Source organism: Pelobates fuscus, chromosome 1, assembly GCF_036172605.1.
Source record: "Pelobates fuscus isolate aPelFus1 chromosome 1, aPelFus1.pri, whole genome shotgun sequence".
NCBI lineage: Eukaryota > Metazoa > Chordata > Amphibia > Anura > Pelobatidae > Pelobates > Pelobates fuscus.
This window is the reverse complement of record NC_086317.1, coordinates 333,778,076-333,797,539: the sequence shown is the minus strand read 5'-3', so window position 1 is coordinate 333,797,539 and position 19,464 is coordinate 333,778,076. Positions and strand designations below refer to the sequence as shown.

Sequence of the window (19,464 nt, the reverse complement as noted above, 5' to 3'; positions counted from 1 at the left end):
CGGTCTCTCATTCATGTACAGGGCAAAGAGACACAGTGTCTCCCAGTATTGTCTGTACAATATAAACCATACAGGGTTACTCAACTCAATAAAGCGCAAATTGTTGAGAATTCAAAATCAGAAGAGAAATTGAAGAAAATGCTCAGATTCGGCCATATTTTAGTCTTGCTATTTTGACATAAAATAGGTTTTGCTGTGGGTGCGGATCTGTTTATTCGCAGACCACCAGACAGAGTTGTAGTACAAACACATTTTTTTTTTTTATTGTTTTGTAATCCTTGTGTTTCATAGAGCCTAAAATCTTGAAAAGGGCATGCATTATATCACACTTAATAATAGATTGTTTCAACTGCATGGCAGTCTTTTTAATACAATGTATTAAAGTATGCAGTTCTTTAAACTTATTAGCTTTAACATTAATAAGATTAAACCAAGCTTTTTCATGTGAGCTGCCCATAAAGAGCAGACGAAGGAGTAGTTTTATGCATACTGCCCTTTCTCGAACAACATTGCAGCATTACCAACTAGCCCAATCACAAACAAACGAAAAATAACTATTTTATGAGATCACATACCATATGGTTTATTCTCGCATGGACCAATAGTTTTCTCTTAAAACCCACTATATTAAGAATTCATAAATACATCCACATTCATGCAATTCTATAAATTTCTAAAATTCTCAAATATATATTTATGTGTACAGTTTCCATTGAAGATAATGCGAACACTGACGTTTTATAGCTTAGATTAGGTCATTCTATTAATTACTGATGGGTAAGGTGGCAATCAGAACAAGTGTATACAGTAGAGAATAAAAGTAATTAAGTTCAATTGTAATATACAGCAGCTCAAGCCCTGGTTTAGAGAAAAATATGGAAGTTGTAGAGTATGTTTTTTTTTTTTTTCTCTTGGCAATTTCACAAAGTGGCAATATTTAAAACAGAATGCAATTAGTATGTTAAAACAGGGGCAGAAAATCTCCATGCTTCAGGCTGTCCCAATTGTTTAGTGCGGACCCATTTTTTTTTTATACAGTACTCAAATCAGGATTTGTGCTAGCAGTGTACCAAACCTATGATGCTGGTATTAAGGTCACCCTCCAAAGACCTCATTACAAAGATGAACAAAAAGATGTATATATTGCCTGTCAAAAAAGACACACACACACACACACACAAATCTTGCCAAAATTGGTCTAGTATGAACATACATTGAAAAAATATATGCAGAAAAAATAATACAAAATACCAGAAGACCTCAATTTAAATTGGCAAATAGGCACCATTTTTTTTTATATAGGTTCAGTCTTCAAAACAGTGATCTCACTACCGTAGTAGTGATAGTGTCAACTCACTGACTTATATCATGGGCAGGTACTAATCTGACTTTTTTTTTTCTAGGAAAATTATTTTAGTTATATGTAGGGGAATTTTCCAATACATCTGTTTTGAGGCCTATATATGGGGCTCAAAACAGATGCAGCTTATGCTCAGTTTTCATTTCAAGTTCAGTGGTTAGGAAAGGTGCAGCAGTTTCAAAGAAAGTAAAGAAACTAAAAGCCTTATACACCCAATCAGATATCACCAGGAATCCATAGATTAAAAAAGGTTGATGATGCCTTCCTATCAAATTAACAATAATATAATTGTGCCAATTCTACAATGTTTAAATGTGGGTACTGGTAACTGATTAGTCTAGTTTCTCGGTGTTATACATTTGTATATAACTATAGTGGTTTAAACCTGGGTTCGACAAATCCCAGGCGCAAGGTCGCCATGGCTACTAGGATTTTTGCCCTGGCACCTGGGATTTGCTGGCTCATTTAGCCCCCGAGGTGGTCGGCTGCTTATAAGTGCCAGCGGCTGGCCGGCTCATAAAGAGCATGGACTTACGTGCTGTAGGCCGGTCAGCTCAGGAAGAGCATGGGCATGCAGCCTGTTGGCCTGCTGAGGGAGAGCATTGCCGTGCGTGTGGGCGGTCGACCAGCTGAGGGAGAGCGTGGGCGTGAGTGAGGCTCGTGGAAGATTGAGCGAAACGGGCAGGTGCGCGAGGGAGCTGTAACCTCCCTGCTCTGCCCTCTAGTGATGCCAAGAGCCGGTATATGATGTAATACTGGCCCCAGCATCACTAAATAGCATTCTATGGAGCAGAGCAGGGAGATGACTGAATCCCCACTGGACCACAGGGAAACCCGAATTACTCAAGCTCTCCGAAAAGGTGGGGAGGCTGGGTGGTCACGTGTGTGTGTGTGTGTGTGTCACATTGAGGGTATCAGTGAGTGAGTGTCAGTAAATGAGTGTCTGAGAGTGTGTGTCTGTCCATCTGCGTATCTGTGTTTCTGTCAGTGAGTGTGGGTGTGTGTTTAGGTGACCGGTACCCCACCAATCACAAAGGACAGGGGTTTTTACTCACATTTTTCCTCCACGCTGTGCTGGGCTCGCTGCAGCTGGCCTTGCCTCCATGACTGTGATCATCAATCTTGATGATCTCAGCCAATCCAATGCCTTCCAAAAGGAAAGCATTGGGAGGCTATTGCACATGTGTGGTAAAACGCCACGCCAGTCAGCATCTCCTCAGAGATAAATTGAATCAATGCATTTTTATGGGGAACATTCAGCGCCTCCACGCAGAGCATGGAGACGCTAAACGTAGGTGCTGCGCACTGTACAGCACTGACCCAGGATGCACTCTACAGGCTGTCTGAGTGACTGTCACTAGAAGTGTTACTAAGCAACAATGTAAATAGTGCCTTTTCTCTGAAAAAGCAGGGCTTACATTGAAAAGTGTGCAGGGACAGGTTATAGACACAAGAACAACTACATCAAGCTGTATACTATACTATACTATATATTAAGCTGTAGTGGTTCTGGTGACTATAGCGTGCCTTTAAGAATTGCATATTTTACATTGAAAAGCCTGGCTCCTAACTTTATTTGCTGGCTCCTAGACTCCAAGCAAATTTGTCAAGCCCTGGTTTACAACAAAACTATCTAAATTGGCTCATACAATATCACATTATTTTTTTATTTTTTTTTACTTCCTAAACATTTACCAAAAAAATAAGACACACAAGTTATTTGGATTAATGGATATTATTCTATTTTAAAAATGCATAACAAAAAAAAAGTTTCCTTTCCCCTCTGTTACTTTTTTCCTTTTCTATATAATCTTCAATCTTTTTCCTCTTTTATTACATTTTTCTCTTAATAATTCCAATGTATATTATAATATTCCAAAATATATTCTCTATTTTGATACTTTTATTATGATTAAGCCTTCCTGTGACTTTTGCTTACACTGTTATTACTCTTAAAAAGCAAACATTTAATTGAAAACAATAACGATTAAGTACACATACTGTACTTACACTGGCTTAGATATGACCAATATTACATTTTAAACAAAAGATAAGTATAATAAGTCTAATACTCAACATACACTTAAACCAGCATTAAAAATAATAAAGAAACGGTTATCATTTTAGGTTTAATTTACTTGCTTCACACAATGACACAGCTTTCAGCTATCCATATAATCAATAATTAGAAAATGGTTTGTTTAAGAAATTTCCAATGCCCATTAAAGTTTGTAATCAGTATACAGCCATCCAGAGTAAACAGCAATGTATTGTCTAATGTAAAACCAAGATTTTACAGTGAACTTATCATGCCATGCTCACTTTAACAGGTTAACTTTAATTAAAGGGACAGTTTAGGAATCATAACTTCATCTAAATGAGGAGCTAAGTCTTATCTTCAAGGGTTAAACCATTTTAGCACGGTTTAACCTCAAAGTTGCATGCAGTCCGGTCAGAACGTTTCTTCCCAAGCCTGTTTAGTGAAAGTGCCTGGGTGAGGGGGGGGGGGGGGGGGGGGGGGGAAGTGGGAGGGCAAGCTGAAATCGGAGCTGAAGGCAAATTTGCAATTAAACCGTTCAAAAAAACGGTTTAACCCCTGAAGGTAAGAATGCGCTTGGGGGACTACTGGCACCATAACAACTTCATTTAGATAAAGTTGCTTGGGTGCCTGGACTGTTTCTTTAAGTATGGAATATATACTTAATTGTAAAAATGTATAGAATATATTCCATTGCTTTACACTATATCTACCCCTCACCGAAACCTCTTCAGTATTGTCACAGCTGCCACGATACCAGTCTCTGGGTTATAATATCACACTCCCTCCTCCTATTTGATTAGTCCAAAACTGGAGCACACATCCTTTAATAGACTAACTAGTATGTGAACTTAGTTATTGCTATCACCCTGTTCCTATATTTCATTGGCAAAGATTAAGTATGTCGGGAAATTACTGTAGCAACTATAGCATACTGCTATGCATGCATTTTACTTGCAGTAAAACAGGAGAGCTGACCCAAAGAGGGTTCTCCTGCTTCTTCACTGTCAATCATGGGCATAGTGGTATTTGTCTACAAAATGATTGATAGATGATATTTTTTTTTTTTTTTTTTTTAAATAAAATCTATACATTTGTTATTCTAGCATTTGTAGTATCATGAAGTATAGATGAACTGTTAGGTTCTTTAAAATTGAGCATAAAATAAGTTAACCTTGTCAGGTACACATTATACAGTTACGTAGTTGGAACAAAACTGACAATTTTACAAAACAATAAACTGTTGGTACAAGAATACTTCATATTCTACTCTTCAACTTTCAACCGGTTGCGGCAGACTAAAGAAGCCATTACTTTTCTGCCCGATGCTTCATTATTCAAGATTATGAAATACAGGTTCAAAGCTTTGTTTAGACACGAGTGGTTTTATCCTCAGTTTAAACGTACAAAAAGAGGAAAAAAGGAAAGGTCTCTGAAGGGATACATTTCTAAATAGGGCATAATCCTGAAACGTATAACCAAAGAAAACCACAGTCCCTAAATACCGAGTAAGTTATCATAAGTTTAGAATGTCTCACATACAAGGAATTTCCCACTTTAGTCCATATTTTGTAAAATACAAAAGTTCTTAAATGTTCTTACAAGGTCTGTGGTGTCACTTTAACATAAGTTTTGTTTTTTTGTAAATATGATTTTTATTTGGAGTTTTATGTTTTCTGATATATTTTCTCGTGTGTTATGAGATATTCAGCCAGGACACGCAGGTCCCATTAATTTTGTTCAGTAACTCACATGACAAGTTTACAGGTATACATGTTTAGCTGATTCATGTAGACTTTTTGTGGTGACGCGCAGGTCACTTTATATCACAGGTATTATTTGCATGTTGGACTCGCATGTGACGACACGCAGGTCCCTATACACCTAAGGTTAGTACCCATGGGGTGTAAGTCCTAGGTCTGTGGCCCTGCCTGACCTTTATCTGGCATGTGGGTAATATTCGTATGTCGGTGCGTGTAGGAGTGAGACCGATCGGTCTCTTGTACCCAATTCTTATGACAATTGATAACCATTGGTCAATAGCCTATTCTGATGAGTTAGCAGGTCCGTGGCCTCGTCGGGCCTATGTGTCCCTGGTGTCGTTCCTGGTATAGACTGTGTGTGCGTTAGTACTTGTGTGTGGGAACATAACAGTTGGTTTAAGAGTTTACATTGTAGGAACAAGGCATGTTTTGTGGCTCAAGAAGAACACATATTTTCACTGGAAAAACGATTGATTTTAACTTTATAAGAATACAAAATATGTTGTGGGAAATGTTTTACCTTGTGCCATGAACCCTTGGAAGGTCTCAGCAAAATAGGAAAGCATTGAACTCATAGATCAGCACCATGGATATATCAAATATTTATAGTTCAATTTGAATTTACAATGACACATAAAAAAATAATATTGTAGAATATTTAATAACAGAATTTAAAATCATAAGCATAATCATAAGCATTTAGTGGGATTACAAAATAATTTTTTTTTAAAAAGTTCATCAATAACAGATGTTGCTAGATAAACATTGTGACAACCCCATGACAAAAGCTAGAGGGCTAAGTTTGGACAGCCCTGTATTTTCAGCGAACCTCATAAAAGTAATAATTTTTTTTATTTTTTTAAATGTGAAAAAAAAGTAAAACAAATTTTTGTAAAATAAAATCAATGCACCAATTACTATGACAGGCTAATTATTTATAGCGGTATAGATAACCAACCGCAGGATGAAATGTTGATGGAGACAAATTAGATAATTGAAGGAGAGTTTCCATCCAGGCACATATCTTCTTCAACCAATTGGAATTTTTTGAATGCTTTCCCTGTAAAAAAAAAGATCTCTCACTAGAATTCTTTATTTGTGCATTAAGGGTTGCATTGATTGCATTGAACTCAAAAGGTAATTGATTAAATTGTTGTCAGGATCTGTATCAGGGGAATTTGGGGCCTTCAAACTGCCTCCTAGTTTGGATGTCGTATGCATTACCCATACATGGCTTGTAGCTCAGGGGTGGAAAATATTTTGTAGAGGGAATTGTAGTTATAAGGAAATAGATTCCACTGGCTATAGTAATTCTAGAATTCAGATATGCATGTGGAAATCATGAAGAACTAAAAAAGGTAAAATAAATTCAAGATTTAGTTATGTTCAAATGGACAAACCATTTGGTTCCTATCTGCTGTTACAATTGCGGTTTCTTCTAAAAACCAAAAACCACCCAATATACATACATGGACATATGCATATACACAAAAAGTCAAGTACTGATGTTTTAGATAGAAGGCCCAATTCATGGGAAGTTCTACTAGTACATATGTCCCTTGTTATCAACACATTGTGTTTTATTTCTAAAGAATTGATATGCTCACTATATTGCTTATCCGGTATGTTCGAAAACCAGACTATGTGCTCCAATGCACAATTAGCGCGTATGTAAATAATATCTTTAAGAAACTATGAAAGGAAGATTTTGTGATGCGAAAAAGCATACTGTATGAAAAAACGGTGATGTTTTTACATAAGTTTCTTTTTTAAGCATAAGGTTCAACAGAAATGTTCCCCTTGCATACTGCAGAGATACTCGCTTCTAGATCCCAGCATGCAACATTCTAGACCTGGCTCTCCATTCTTCATTCAAATAGCCGCTTCACAGAGAATAAACTACAAAGCAGAAAACGAGACACATTTAATCTGACGCTTACATTATTTGCAATGTCTGCAGTACATCACCACAAAGAGTTTAATAAGAGACATACTCTGTATTGTAATAAATCCCATCTTCCACCCATTCAACATAATACATAGGAACTGGGCATTCAATGAAATAGCAGCAAATGATTTCTAATACAAATATATATACACATATATAAGATAATAAGACACTTTTTACGTGTACCTAAGATCAGGCTATGCAGTGAACATGGGAAGAATAATGTTTCTATGTTCCTTGTTTCTCAATGGAATCAAAGAAATGACATGATGAAACAACCTCTTCGAGTTCACTGCAGTAATCCACAGTCTGTGGCCACTGACAACCAAGGCAATGGTTAACAAATATGGAATTCTCCGTCAGATTTGCAAGCAGTCTATGAGCAGTGCTACCCAGACAGCGGAGTTAATTCCACCTCTTTTGTATTCTAAGTAGTGAGTGCTCTCTGCTGCAGAACAATATGACAAAAATACTCACAAAGAAACCATCACTGCAAAGGCTTGCCTCACTTTAAAATTCCTTCAAATAAATACGGGCTTCAATCTAATCCTATATTCAAACACCATATACAAATGGTTCTAAATGGCAAAATCAAAACAGTGTATGAATAGCAGAGCACAGCCCCTCCACAGGGCTTTGCTGTTTTGTTGATGTTGGGATGTCAAGATAGCAAAGAAAGCTATGATCTACTACACTGCAGTGCCAACGTCAGAAGTAAACCTGGGATTCATTGCTCTTGATGTGACTGGGAGCCCAGGGAAGTACGGGTCATACAGGACCAGGACAATGGAACACAAACACATTTCATTAGAAATCAACCACGTAATCCACTATTAGAACACGCTGCAACAGATAAACGCAGGCCGGGGGGGGGGGGGGGGGGGGAGGAGGCGGGGAAGGCGCAATAAAATTCAATATACAGCAATTTCTCTGAATACTGCACAGGGTTTTTTGTTTTTAAATATTTTTTATTATTTATTTTTTTCTAGTCTAGCTGAACATTTCTTTAAATGACAAAACTGAACAAAAGTAAAATGTTCAGCTTTTGCCAAGAGAAAAAAAATAAAACAATTTCTACAATGCACTGCAAATATTAACCCAACAGAGACTGTGATCACTGCATCACATAAAAAGCATTGCTGATACCGCATCATAAGAATCCCACACATGAGGTTATACAGAGCACTAAATAATTCTAATTAAACCGTTCTGTTCATTTTGATTACTTGGATCCCCATTTCCTCTGGGTAACGGTGCTATAGATTCGGGACATAATAAAGAGGTAGAAATGAGTAACAGTCTGCCACGGCTCTGTTGGATTGGTTTTTTTTAAGACTTTTGAGAGGTGCTTCGTGTTTGGAATATTTGCAAGCTAATCAGAAAGTATTGCAGGCTACTAGTGCCACCGTCAATGTATTTTAACCAAGTCCAGGCATGGCAACCAGTTCAGAAAGTGCAAACTTTAAACTCTCTTTTTAACCTCTCTGCCCGCATATACAGCTTTTCATTTAACACATCCTTGGTTCATTCAATAACCAAAATAGTGAAGAAAGAAAAAAAGTTAGCGATCATTTATAGAAATAGCACCAAAGCCTGACTCCACTCTAGAAATAATCTTTTGAAGCGAGTTAAGTTGACAAAACGCTTGCTTAACATATGCAACAATTATGATATTTCTATATATTTTTCGCCAGGTCAGATTAAAGATCTGCAAGCCATATCAGCAATCGTCAACAGAGAGACATCAACCCTTTAAACTGGCATATGCAATGTTTTGGGCAAACCTATGGCCCCCATAGGGTTAACCAAAAAGAAAATAACTAAAGAAAAATCATGCAATGTAATTTTTTTTTCCTTACCACTTGGATTCTTGCTTTTCTTAAGACTCTTCCCACAAAGACACTGCAGCATATGCGTTCCTTTACTGAAAATGTTCCAAAGAAACCACATTGATTTGGGCGAAAAGCAATCCAGCAGCTTAGACACCCTGAGAAGGAAGATATCCTTGTTGTTGCATAATAATAGATTGAGATCAGTTCTCCAGTACAAGAGTACCAAGTTAACCATAGAAAATGATTATTTTCCTATCTTCTCCCCAGTCTTAGTTCTTGGGAGGCTTATTTCTCAGAGGCTCCACAATTAGAGAGCTGGGGGGGGTGTTGTTCCTCTTTTTTGCTTTCAGATAATGTTAAGATTAATGGTTATAACTACATCAACAGTAGGCTATTACCAAGGCGTGCAATTTTCTTTTCCAGCATGTAGCCAAATGAAAAGTAAGCTAAAGAAATCCCAAAAGAGGCCAAAAAAAAAAAAAACTATTCAGAGAACAGGAATACATGTAAATCCCCAAAGTGGAAAAACATTGCCCAAGACTTGAATTGCTATGAGTAGGGGTGGATCTGAAGAGCATCAAAAGCAAAAGCCAATGCAGGATTCATGTTACTGAGAGACTGCAGTTGTAGCACCAAACACAACAAACATTAGCCAATCAAGCCTGAATGATGATGATATGAGATCCCCTCTGTAAGTATCAATATTGTTACCATCAATCCCCAGTGATCTGTGGAATCTTATTTAACTTGCAGTTCCAAAATCAAACAGGACAAGTGATGTAAAAAATAAATAAATCCAGATCCCCTTAATAGATGGTTACTGTGGGTGTAAAAGAAAGATCCTCATCTCATTCCTAGCTCTCACTCTCCCTGCTGCTTCCAGCACTGGTGTGCATTATAAATAAATTTCCCTGTCTTTCACTCCCTGTGCCTGGCTCTGCTGAATTGCAGGCACAGATAGAGTAGGAGGAGTCCAAGATTTTTTTTTCCTCTCATTTTTTTTAATAAAAAAAAAGCTTTATTAAAACCTAGACAAGGAGACATGGATTATTATTATTTTTATTTTTTTTTATTTTTTTTATTCATGATGAGATAAAATCCTGTAACATGATAAAGCAATGCAAACATGCATGTGAGGGTTTAATAAGGCTATTCTCTTGTTGCAGATGATAAATAGCAATTCTCCTGAAAGAGACTGGGGAACAGGTGTACTGTCATGCTAATGAGCAACACAGTGTTTATACTGCATGTGGGAGTGAGGCAGTTGGAATACAAAGAAGCAAATAATCAGGTATGCATATATGGTCTTAATAGAAATTAATGTATATAATCATATATGAAATGCATTTGAAGAAAACGAAAAACTCATTCTGTTGCTACAACTGACAGGCATGCAGGGGCTTTGGTGCAGTCCTATGCTAGTCTGCCTTTTATATGCATATATCAGTGAATCATAACACTGCATGTTCTCCTTTAAAGGATGCATGGAACCTTAACACTAGACGTGTGTTTTCTAATGCTTTATAGGGTTTTAATGTCTATATTACCATGGTAACCTCAGAAGGCAAAATTCCCGGGAGAGGCATACATTTTAACCTCCCAGACATTAATGTGGTTAGTTAGAAAATCTAGTTCTCTCCACAGCCAGCACTGAAGAGGTAAAACAAAAGAATCAACTTGTTCTGATGCCGTGTGACTTATCAGCATCATATGATAGAGTGTTATTTTCTTAGCAAGATAAGAACCTCATAGGAAAAAAATATTGTAATACTTCTATTTTAAGCAAGTTTAGTTTATCATTTCATAGGAGAAAGCAGGTTAGCTCTGCAATTTGGATATAAAGCACTAAGTGTGTTTACAAACAAAACATGGGTAATTTGATTGTTTAAAGATAGGTATATGCATAATATGTACACTTGTAAGCATTGCCATTTCTGGGAAATGGTACTATTTGTATTTGTCAGCCTAGTTGCCTCTATTTGCTGTGGATCCGACAGGCACTAGACGTTCCTCCTGTAAAAAATGTACAGTCTTCAAGCTTGGCATCTAAGTCCACCTAGTCCCCAAATATATAGAAAGAATTGAAAAAATGGCTGGTACTCTCAGGTTTAATATATATATATATTTAAAAATGTAAAAAAATTACCGGCACTCTTGGGTTTAGTTCATCCAATTTATTGTTGGTCAATTCAAGCTAGGTCAACGTTTCAGCTCCCGATCGGAGCTTTCATCAGGACACCAAAGGACGTCAAAAGAACTGTAGTCTAAGCATGATGACAGTTGAACTATTTCATTTTATCTGGAAGAGGGATGGTAGCCCATCATTCACCCACAGGACAAGTACATGGATGAAGTTTCTGAATGACAGAAAACGTGGCTCCTAACGTTTTTAGTTGGCTCCTAGATTCAAAGCATATGTATCAAGCCCTGCTCTAACCCACTCCTCTCTGCCCCCAAACTCAAATCACTCTCAGCCATCTGCACACTGCCATCACTACTACCCTTCTGTATGCTCCAGTCCCTCCAATCTCTTCCTCCATCACTTCAACTTCTCCAGAGCTGTCCTTCCATCACTTCAATTCCTCCCTCCCTGTTCTCCAATCACTCAAATCTACCCCTCACTATCCCCCTTCCCAACATTAACACTTGATTACCCTCACTTCCTATTCTCCCACTATTCCCACCTTCAGGGCCGTCTTTAACGCGGGGCAAACGGGGCAGCTGCCCCGGGCCCAGTTGCTCCTGGGGGGCCCAGAGCAGCTGCTCCGTGGGCCCCGCGATTTGCGCAGCCCCTTGGACCCGGCGGTGCGGCTGCACAGAGCCGCACCGGCCCGCACGCTGAGGAGGCTCCCCGGGTGGCTCATGCACTAAGGGCCACCCGGGGAGCATGTGTGAGCAGGGGCCCGGTCTGGCGCTGTGACGCTTAAACAGCGCGACCGGGCCCCTTCCTGTACCGGCTGGGAGGAAGTGACATCATCACTTCCTCTCGACGGAGAGCACAGCCGCGCGGGAGGAGAATGGCAGGGAGGGGAGTTCCAGAGGAGAACTCCCATCTGCCTCAGCCTGCCACTGTACCCCAGGGAAACCACCCTCCAGGAAAAGGTAAGAACCTGGAGGGTGGCTTAATGTATGCTTGTGTGTAAGTATGTCTGTGTGTGTCAGTATGTCTGTCTATGTGTATGTCAGTATGCCTGTGTGTGTTTGTGTCAATACTTCTGTCAGTGTATGTGTCTGTGTGTGTGTCAGTATATGTGTCTGTGTGTGTCAGTGTATGTGTCTGTGTGTGTGTCAGTATATGTGTCTGTGTGTGTCAGTGTATTTGTCTGTGTGTGTCAGTGTATGTGTCTGTGTGTGTGTCAGTATATGTGTCTGTGTGTGTCAGTGTATGTGTCTGTGTGTGTGTCAGTATATGTGTCTGTGTGTGTGTCAGTATATGTGTCTGTGTGTGTGTATGTATGTCTGTGTGTGTCAGTATATCTGTCAGTGTATGTGCCTGTGTGTGTATGTATGTATGTCTGTGTGTGTGTCAGTATGTTTGCCAGTGTATGTGTGTGTCAGTATGTATCTGTGAATGTTTTAATGTCTGTCTGTGTGTATGTGCCAGTACGTCTGTCTATGTGTATGTCAGTATGCCTGTGTGTGTGTCAGTATGCCTGTGTGTGTGTCAATACGTCTGTCAGTGTATGTGTCTGTGTCTGCCAGTGTATGTGTCTGTGTGTGTATGTATGTCTGTGTGTGTGTCAGTATGTCTGCCAGTATATATTTGTGTGTCAGTGTGTAGCTGTGAATGTTTTAATGTCTGTCTGTGTCTGTATGTGCCAGTACGTCTGTCAGTGTGATTGCGCATTGGGCGTAATTGGGGGGAGGGATAGGAGGGGCAGGGCCCAGGGGGCCCAAGAAAATGCATTGCCCAGGGTCCTAATCATACTATAGACGGCCCTGCCCACCTTCACACCTATAACTGCCTTCCTAACTTAACATCATTCTTTTCTATCCCTATGCTCCCATCACGCCTGTCTTGCCATGATTCTATTCCTTCCTTCCATGTCCTCCCATCATTCCAAGCCAATCCTATGCTTCCATCAATACCATCTTTCCTTATACTCCTATCACTCCAATCCCTCCCTCTTCTCCCTTCACTACAATAGATTCATCTCATCTTATTCTATCACCACTACAATCCATCACCACCCCATCCCTCCCATCACTCACTCCTTTTCTATTCTCCCATCATTCCCAGCCATATTACTACTCATATTACTTCTTCCCCTCTCTCCAGCCCTCCCATCATTCCAATCCATTCCTCCCTTCATGTCCTTGAATCTCTCCAATCCACCAACCCTATCCCCCTCATTCCCTTCCTGTTCTCCCATCACATCCAGCTATCTCAATGCTTCTATCACTACCATCCAGCTCTATGCTTCCATCACTCCAATCCTTTTCTCCCTTCACTCCAATCCATTCCTCCATTCATTTCCTCCCATCACTCCAATTCATACCAACCTTTCTGTCCTCCTCACTTTTCCCTTTCCTCCCATCACTCCCCCCCCCTTTTCTATTCTTTCATTACTCCCATCCACCCCAAACCCATCACTGATAAAGAGACCAGATGATAAAACGAGACAGGGAGCTTGTGAAGATTCAATAGGACAGAGGTATTGTTATCAGAGGGAGACACAAGGACAGACAGTAAAGGAAGAAACTAGGAGAGAGATAATTGAAAAAGCATGAGAAAGCTCTGTAAGCATAGTTGTGACTAGGGGGACATTGGGAGAAAAGTGAGAAACACCAGGGGACAGGATGCCTAGGCAAATGAGGAGCAGGGTCGGTGCAAGAATTTTTAGGTACACAGGCGGAGATGCATTTTGCCGCCCCATCACTCCCTTGATGTATACAGAGGTGCCACTTACAAACACTAGGGGGCAGGGAGACAGTGACACAGGGCTAGGGGGGCAGGGAATTAGAGCTACAATGACACAGGGCTAGGGTTACAGAGTGACACAGGGCTACGGGGGCATGGGATTATGGGGGCAGAGTGACATAGTAATAGGGGGCAGGGATTAGGGGACAGAGTGACATAGTAATTGGAGGCAGGGATTAGGGGGACATAGTGACACAGGGCTAGGGGGCAACGGGACAGAGTGACCCAGGGTTAGGGGATTAGTGGGTCAGTGATACAGGTCTAGGGGGCTGGGGGATATAGTGACAAAGGGCTAGAGTGCAGAGGTTTAGTGGGGCAGTTACACAGACCTAGGTGGCAAGAGGACATAGTGACACAGGGCTAGGGGGGAGGGGGACATAGTTACACAGGCCTAGGGGGCAGGGGGACATAGTGGTACAGGGCAGTGACACAGGCCTAGGGGGACAGTGACAAAGGGCAGTGACACAGGCCTAGGGGGACAGTGACACAGGCCTAGGGGGCATAGTGACACATGACTGGGGGGGGGGCAGAGTGACACAGGGCAGGGGATTAGTGAGGCTGTGACACAGGCCTAGGGGGCAGGGGGACATAGTGACACAGGCCTAGGGGGACAGAGTGATACAGGGCTAGGGGGACAGAGTGGCAGGCCTAGGTGGCAGGGGATTAGTGGGCCAGTGACACAGGCCTAGGGGGCAGGGGATTAGTGGGCCAGTGACACAGGCCTAGGGGGTAAGGGGACATAGTGACACAGGCCTAGGGGGTAAGGGAACATAGTGACACAGGGCTAGGGGGAGGGACAGTGACACGGGCCTAGGGGGAGGGACAGTGACACAGGGGGCAGGGGATTAGTGGGAAGTGACACAGGCCTAGGGGGGCAGTGACACAGGCCTAGGGGGCAGGGGGTTAGTGGGGCAGTGCCTAGGGGGCAGGGGGAGATAGTGACACAGGGCTAGGGGGACAGAGTGATACAGGGATAGGGGAACAGTGATACAGGCCTAGGGGGACAGTGACACAGGCCTAGGGGACAGTGACACAGGCCTAGGGGGACAGTGACACAGGCCTATGGGGATGGGGATTAGTGGGGCAGTGCCTAGGGGGCAGGGGGACATAGTAAATCAGGGCTAGGGGGGCAGTGACACAGGCCTAGGGGGCAGTGATACAGGCCTAGGGGGCAGGGGGGCATAGTGACACAGGACTGGGGGGGGCAGAGTGACACAGGGCAGGGGATTAGTGGGGCTGTGACACAGTGCTAATGGGATTAGGGGTACAGTGAGACAGGGCTAGGGGGAGTAGATTAGGGGTACAGTGACACAGGGCTAGGCGTGATGGGATTATTGGGACAGACTGAAACAGGGCTAAGAACAAAGTGACACACAGCTAGAGGGATGGGGTAATGAGGGGGTTAATTTAAACATCTGACATGCCGCTCTCCTTACCTGCTCACTGGTGATGCTGCCGGGCCCATCAACAGCTCTGTGTGTGTCCTGTCCAGGTGCAGCAGTGACTCAATGCAGGGAAGCTGCACACTGGGCCTGGGCTCAGTTCAACTGAGACCGCCGGGGAGTTGGAATGCAGGGAGGAGGAAGCCCCGCCCATCAGACTCCTCTGACATATCAGAGCAGCACTGGGAACCGGGCAGCAAATCAGGAGCAGGAAATATTTTTAATATGCGAGTCACAGGCAAAGGGCCCAGGATTCGGATTTTTGCGCCCCCCCTCGTGTTGCGCCCTAAGGCGGCCGCCTGTGCCGCCTTATGGACGCGCCGGCCCTGATGAGGAGATGATTAAGTTAGTGAAAATGAGTACCACAAACTGAGATGATGAGTTGTTTGGTGACAGCAGAATAAAAGTCAAATAGACAGAAAAAGAGGAGGAAATTAAACAAGTGCGGAAGGGACAGTATGCAGATAGAATGGAGATTGGATGGGAAACAATGATTGGTGTATAAAGATCCAATGAGTTAGCAGACTATGTTAGACAGGGAGTGGAGAAAATTTGGATTGACTAAATATTCATTAATATTTAATTTCATGAATAAGTTTTTCCTTTTTACCCTGCCCCATAAAGCAATTTTTATTCCACCTGGACACATATCTACTATGTGTTTCTACCTCTCTGAGGTCCTAGGTGTGTCCATTGTTCTTTTAGCAGGGGTCCCTTTTCCATTTAATGAGGCGCCATGTGGCCAAAAACTATATAACAACATAAAGGAGAACCATGCACTTTATTAAAATTAAAAGATGTTGTCTGAATCCAGTCACTAATTAGAGGAGCTCTTAGGGCACCATGGCCTTTTATACTGGCACCTATTCAACATGAAAGATACTTCATTTAATGTATTACTGCAATGACTGTTTAATATATGCACATAGAGATGGTTTCTATATATGCATGAAGTAATGGGTTTATAATGCTTGCAATATCTATTTTATAAATTGCTGCATTACATTGTGTGTCTCTATTTATTCATAAAATATTTTACCAGGAATGATACATTGAGATTTCTCTTGTTTTGCCTGGCCTAATAAACATATGGCTACAATTTATTTTGTATTTTGTATTTAGGCCCATCAAAATCTTCTGTTCTAGATCTACCAGGTCCTTAATCCAGCCCTGACAGCACTGGGACATTCAGCTATTTGTCGGGTATTTGCTAACTCCTACAGATAAGCAATGAGTCAGCTTTTGTAGAATTGTAATGCCCCTAACCCTTTAAATGTTTTTTTTTTATTCATTCCCCAGGAATAATACCAAGCTGCACCCAATGTTCCACTGACAAATATACAAACAAGAAAAACATATGTTAGATCTAGAAAAAGAACATAAACACACTATAGTGTAATACAATTTTAACCCCTTAAGGACCAAACTTCTGGAATAAAAGGGAATCATGACATGTCACACACGTCATGTGTCCTTAAGGGGTTAAATTAGAAATGTGCTCTGTAAATGAATGCACTCACAATATGAAGATATGTCATGCCCTCAAGGGTGCCTCCCCCGATGTTGCTGGGGGGCTGTAAATCCCTCTTTTCAATCTGTATATGCCACTAAGAACCAGGACTCCAATTGATCAAAGTAAAAAAATCAGCAGCTTTATTATAAATTAAAAAGGTGAATGAACCAGGCTGCTTTATATAGGTGTTCACACATGAACTATCTCCATCTTGTGAGTGCATTTATTTACAGCGTACATTTCTAATTTAAAATTGTATTACACTATATTTTGTTTATGTTCTTTTTCTAGATCTAACAGCCATATCCCATATGTTTGTCTTGTTTGTATATTGGTTAATAAAAGATCATCTCCTGGGACGTGATCTTTGGGAGGCTGTCCCTTTTGATTCAATAGATAGTATATTATATACGTGTTAATCACTACATTCACCATCATGTTGTGGTGTTAGTTTGCTTTGTTCCACTGACAAATGCCAGTTGCTGTGTTTTTAATTTCCAGAAATACTGCAGCTCAGACTGGAAGAAAGCTAATTTACTATACCAAATCTATGAATGTACTTTGAACTAGATAGCTAATGCCATTAGCTTAGTAGTAATATTTTTTTGTAAATACTTCTGCCCATCTAATATTTCCTCATGATGGAAAAGAGTTTAGTTTGGAAAAATGACACCAATCTGGAATGCAGAATTAACTGGAAGTATTGCTTATACACATGCAAAACAATGAAACCAGAGAAGTATCTTTAACCTATCTTACATAATCCCTGCAGGATCAAGAGACCGATGACTGGACAATGAGCTTTTCCCAGATGCGTCAACGGGGAGCTATCCAATTAAAAAAGATAAATTAAAGTTATTTATTTGGGCTATCATTTACATGCTGTGGACAACTTACTAATTAATTAATTTAATTTAATGGTTTAAGGGAAGATCCACATTGGCGTTATACTACCCCCTTTTATATTACTTTTAAGGAAATTGCATAAAAAAAATTAAAACTCTGAATGTCCACTGTTTTCTGCCAATTCCCTAGTTATGTAGAAAAACGAGGAAGTGAATGAGTTGTCTCAACCAATCCTACATCTCCCTATGTTTCTTTTCCTGTCCACTACTGGCTACATGTTTTAGACTGAGACTATAACTTTTTACGATGTCAGTCAAAACTCAAGACAAACTTACTGTGCACTAGTCATTAAAGATTTAATATATCATCAGGTATAAATAACTAATCATTTTTCACGTTGTCATATAACTCCTAGATTATTATTATTTTTATTTGATGTGTGCTCTACTGCACAAACACAGCTCTGTAGCTGTTCTGCAAAAGTATTTTTTGTCTTACCTCATTTAATGTTGTGGATGCATAATGATGCACAGCAATATTCCTGCCAAGTGGCAAAGTGTCCTTGGAAATTTCGTTTAATCTGGCATCTATAAATGTAAAGGAGACCTCGCTGGCAGATATTAGATCTTGGCAGATCAAAGCAAAGAACTACTGTACTTCTTCTGAAGAGAATTTATGTTTTGAAGAAAATAGTATAGGTTATGTGTGTGCATACAACACTTGATAAAATGTATTAAATATATGTCCACACAGGCATCCCATAATCTTTACATGATATCATCTGTATGTGATAGCAGGACTGTGAAAGACAATTCCTCAAGCACACATCAGCAGAACTGTGATCTTCTAGGCCTCATATAAAGTAATTTACATTTTGTTTGATGACCATTAAAGACAGGACCGTAGTGTATTACTAAACAGTCTAATTACTAATAGTGTATTTCAATAGATGGACTTAACTTACCAAGAATGCTGAAACAAAGAGTATACAAGGACATGCTGAGGTTGAAGGAGTAGAGAAGTTCAACGTAATGAATGAGTCAAGTCTTGGCCAAGGGTAACTGAGCTAAAGTCAAGAACCTGCAAAGCCAAGACTCAGAAGACTGAAAATATCTATACCACACTCCCAGGTAACAAGAGACCACAAGAGGGCAAGAACCAGTTTGTGGTGTGAGTTTAAATAGAATGGAGTGTAAACTTGCTAGTTGACATTAACAACACCAGAACATGTGTGGAAATGATATAGCAGCTTGCATATTAGAAGTATGACCTGCTAGGTTCTGGCATTGTGGGTCTGTTTGTGTCAAATATGATGAAGACAATATAATTTCTCCCTCATTTAGAAGTTGAGTTATTTATGGTAGACAAATTCTGGATCAATGGGTTACCTCTTCACTGCCAAGGTATACAGGCATTATTCCCTTATATCAATCAGTTCCTTATTCCACCCTATTTAATGGCTGCTGTTACAACTATGGGCAGACACGTGATAATGTCAACTGCAAAATTTATAGCCCCTCTTACATCTTCAAGTACATTGTTGATTTAACTTCAACAGTCTACTTCTACCAGGTTTAGGATGCTGAAACTGAAAAAGTTTAAAAACGTCAATGTAAAGATAGTGCCAGTATCTGACTATAGTTTTGAAATTAAATGGAACTGGCTTTTCTTGCAAATGACATGTTATTTCATAATGGATTTGTATTACTTTTCTCAGTCAAATCAATCTTCTGGTGTCCCATCCATGCTAAATCTGATGAGATGATCATGAGACCCAATGCACATGCTTCTTGTTGAGAGC

The 19,464-nt window shown here is 40.4% G+C and overlaps 1 protein-coding gene across 1 annotated transcript in view; it reads right to left on the bottom strand.

Moving 5' to 3' along the window:
- FGF14 (fibroblast growth factor 14) overlaps positions 1 to 9,859 on the bottom strand; it is a 560,221-nt gene extending 550,362 nt beyond the window's left edge. The window contains exon 1 of the mRNA XM_063460105.1: positions 8,969 to 9,859. Coding sequence (XP_063316175.1) covers positions 8,969 to 9,176 — 208 coding nt within the window. The 5' untranslated portion in view covers positions 9,177 to 9,859. The remainder of the gene's footprint in view (positions 1 to 8,968) is intronic.
- Between the last annotated feature and the right edge of the window lie 9,605 nt (positions 9,860 to 19,464).